Consider the following 4,025-nt stretch of genomic DNA (forward strand, 5'->3'; position numbering starts at 1 on the left):
TTATTTTTCCTAACAAGAAAATGAAACCAAGGTCTAGGAAGTCATTTGAAGTAAGGACCAATCGAGTCATAGCAATGTCTAGAGAGAACTTGGTCCAGGGACACACTCAGATAGAATGGCTAGGTGAGACATCTATAAGACCAGTGAGGCATAAAGCTAAAGTGATAGAGAAGGAGTGAGCAACTATTTTAACACAGATAGAAACTCTGCTGGGAATGTCAAGAGACCCAACTCAGCCCTGTATCCCTGAAAAGCTGGGGTGGACCTTGATTACAGCTTGTTGAAGTTGTCCTATGTAGAACATTAGTCAGAGCCACAAGGCTTCCATGTTTAATATGGTCCTGTAGCTATGTAGGTAAAGCAAATATATCTGGACCAAGGAGGGTCTCACAGAAGTGCTGGCTTGTGACCTTTTACCGGGAACCAGTCTATAAACATATTTAAATACAGCCATAAGTAAATTAAGTTCTCAAGTCTATTAAAAGAAAGGAAAACACGGTCCCTGCAAGCTTAGACAAGTTGCTTCAACTTACAAGGCTGCCTCTCTTCGCTGGTAAAAGAGGTGATTACCTGCTTCACATGTTTTTTGTTTGTTTGTTTGTTTGTTTTGTTTTTGTTTTTTGTTTTGTTTTTTTTTTTTTGAGAAGAGGAGATGGCCTTTTAAAAGACACATCTGGTGCCTGAGAGATGCACTGTTTGTGCATAGCCTCTCATCAATTTCCTATGCTCCTGTGTTTTACACACTGAGCCACTAGACGCTGCTTTTTCTTGCAAGTAAAAGCATTCATGAATGAGCATTTTTATGAGGTTCACACAAATCACTTTATGAATGTAAGCTGCGACCCTTGGATCACCTAGCCCATCTGGAGTTTACGTACGAGGAAGAGCAAGCCAGAAGTTTGAATAAAACTAATGATTGTTTGGAGCTTGCGCTGGAGAGCCTATTTGCAAGTATAGATAAAAGGGATTTGTGAAGACGTAAGGAGGAGAAGGGGACCCCAATTGGCAGAGATGGGTTTACATAATCAGGGGTTAGGCAGTCGGACACTAGACAGATGCTCAATAGCTTTTGGCACCAAAATATATTGACCAGCTGGGATATCATTAGTGCTTAACAATTTTATCCTTATGACCACATCTTGGCCAATTAGGTTGTCTTTGACCACGAAAGGATATAATATATCCTGTTGTATATGTCACATGTGTATCTTGGTAGCTCATATTCTATTACATTGATATGTTGCATAATACACACTAACGATAAATGCATTTGCTTCTTCAGTGTACCATGTTAGATGGTAATTTAAAAGGAATAGAATTAAAATATGAAATTAATTTCTTTATAAACAGTAATTAGTCATTACTCGGGAAAGTGTGTGTGTGTGTGTGTGTGTGTGTGTGTGTGTGTACTGAAAGTAAAGGGATCCAAATCAAGTAATTTTTAAATAAATATTTGAAAAACTACTATTAAAAAGTAATCTGGCTAGGGAAAATGCTGTACAGTATTTGGACATAAGTAAATACAAGCAGGAAGAGGCAGTTGCTAAGAGAGGGTGATTGAGTGACTTAAACCGAGGTGCTTCTGAAATCAGAAGCCCGTGGCCAGTGTCATAAGCCCATGGAGTCATTTCAGACATGCTTCTGAAGGGCCCATTCCAGACATTTATGTGGCACAGGATGTCCAAGATTTTTCACACTCTACAATTTAATACATTACAACAGATTACACTCAGATCATGTTCAGAATTTGCCATTGAAGTATTTGCCAGGTTGAATTTGTCACACATACTCTTAGACAACAGGAAGAAGCCCAAACACAGAAACCCAACTTGTTATATAAGATTCAAAGGCATATGAGTAGAAGATTTCGTCTATAAAGATTTCATCTTCAAAATGACTTGCAGTGTACTTAGAGACTTATGGCGTTTCTTAGTAACTTCCACAAGTGACTCTAATACTGTTCATGCATTGTCCTCATACTCTGGAAAAAGGCTTGGTTCCTAGCACCTGAGCCCCTCCACCTTTAAACTGCTAAGAGTAGCTTCACTGCTCCTTCTTCAAATTCAGACAACCAACTGAAAAACTTCATGTAGAGAGCACTGAAGGGAAAGGAAAAATATGGGCCACCAAGCAAGCTGCTTCCCACATCTGTGGCAAGGACCGGTCGATAGAATCAAAATATGTCCTGAGTCTCAAAGGCCACTTGAAGCATGCAAAAATCTCTTTAAAAATCTGTCTGGGAGCTATCTATTATGGCGAATGTCTGTAATCCCAGCATGCAGGAATTGGATCAGGAGTTTAAAATCATCCCCAGCCACATAGCAAGTTTGAGGCTAGCCTGGAATACATAAGACCCTATCTAAACACAAACATGTATATGTGTGTGTGTGTGTGTGTGTGTGAGAGAGAGAGAGAGAGAGAGAGAGAGAAAGAGAAAGAGAGAGAGAGAGAGAGAGAGAGAGAGATTTTCCATTGAGATTTATATAACCCACTTAGCAACCCTCACTTTTTCTGTTGAGGTTTTGTTTTCTAAGGTAATCATGGGTTTGTTTCTGAAGCTAGAAATCCAGAGATGAAGGAATCCTGGGAACCAGCCAGTAGGAGGCGCTCCTCTCCACATTCTGCCTTCACCATGCACTGACATTCTTCTACTTGCATCACCATCTTGACCACGGGGGTTGGGCTGGTGCAGTTCAGCCTCAAGTGCACGGTGGTGAATTTGGTGGGTGAGCAGTGGGAGCAGAAGCTGTGTGCATGTGATCCTTCTCCAGGAAAATGAATGGAACCGCATTTCCCAAAGCAAAGGTTGTTCTGGACAACAACTTTTTGACAGTCTTCATGGGCAACGGTCTGAAAGGCAAATGGATTAGGTCATCTCGAGGCATCTCAAACCACTCATGGCACAGAAGGATGATTTAGAATAAAGTGCTCTAAACTCTCCAAGTAGGGATGGATTTTGTGACATCCAAGAGATGGTGTTCCTTGGGGACAAGGCCACCACAATAAAGCTTTCTTTTTGAGTTACACATCAGTTAACCTCTAAAAAAGCCTTAAAGTAACATGAAAAACCTCCCACTAGACACACCATTCTTTAAAGAATTTCCATCTAATTGGATATAACCAAATGGAAACAAGAAGCCATCATGGCAGCTTTCTTACTTAACCACCATATCTTGTCTTTCTGTTACTCATAGTGCATTGTGCACAGCAGCTTCTCCATAAATACTGGTCAGTTAATCATAGAATAGGCCAGACGGCATGAATTGAATTCTGTCCTATTTTGCTTGAGCTGTGCAGCATTCAGAGCTCTAAGCGGCAGAATCGCGATGCATATGCCTATATTACACCACCTTTGCTGCTTTCTCAGAACCCCATACACCCAGTTTTATGTGTCTTTCAAAATATGACTCAAACTCCTTAATTTTAATCTAATTAGCAATAGAATTAAAAAGTAAGAATTTCAAAGGAAACTTGATTGCCTGAGTCTTAGGAGCAATTTTCTAATTGCACATGGTCCAGCAAAGCAGATATTATTACTTGATGACTGCATGGCTACACAGGCAGTTGCCTTAGAATACTGCCTGCTTAATTGAGCAGTGTTACTAGACTGTAAAATTTTGGTCTCTCCTGCACTGCTTTTGGTTCTGTGTCTTTTTGATGCATTTTCTCTCTTTTAATTTAGCATTTGGAAAGTAGATGTTGCCTGGAAGGAAACAGAAGTAAAATGTTCCTCTGTCTTAATAGTGCAGAGCTGACCATGGTCAGTATAAATTAGCCAGCACAAGTTAAGAGTCAGGATAAGGAAAGACATGATTTTCTATTAAGATACTTTTTTTTCCTCAATTTTATTATCAATAATATTTATTTTTCTCTTTTCTTAGAGGGTTTCTTCTTCTTTTTCACTTTTGCATAATTTATGAGTATTTCATCTCTACCATTTCCTACTATGCCTGCTTCAATTATTTTTTATTAGATATTTTCTTTATTTACATGTAAATTTCTCCTTTCCCAGTTTCCCCTCCAAA

General features: G+C 39.4%; 1 protein-coding gene across 1 annotated transcript in view; it reads right to left on the minus strand.

Annotated features, from left to right (window-relative positions):
• Nucleotides 1–1,735: 1,735 nt before the first annotated feature.
• Cer1 (cerberus 1, DAN family BMP antagonist) overlaps nucleotides 1,736–4,025 on the minus strand; it is a 3,963-nt gene continuing 1,673 nt past the window's right edge. Inside the window, exon 2 of the mRNA XM_031376788.1 lies at nucleotides 1,736–2,850. Coding sequence (XP_031232648.1) covers nucleotides 2,539–2,850 — 312 coding nt within the window. The 3' untranslated portion in view covers nucleotides 1,736–2,538. The remainder of the gene's footprint in view (nucleotides 2,851–4,025) is intronic.

This window comes from Mastomys coucha, unplaced genomic scaffold (assembly GCF_008632895.1).
Source record: "Mastomys coucha isolate ucsf_1 unplaced genomic scaffold, UCSF_Mcou_1 pScaffold18, whole genome shotgun sequence".
Classification (NCBI taxonomy): domain Eukaryota; kingdom Metazoa; phylum Chordata; class Mammalia; order Rodentia; family Muridae; genus Mastomys; species Mastomys coucha.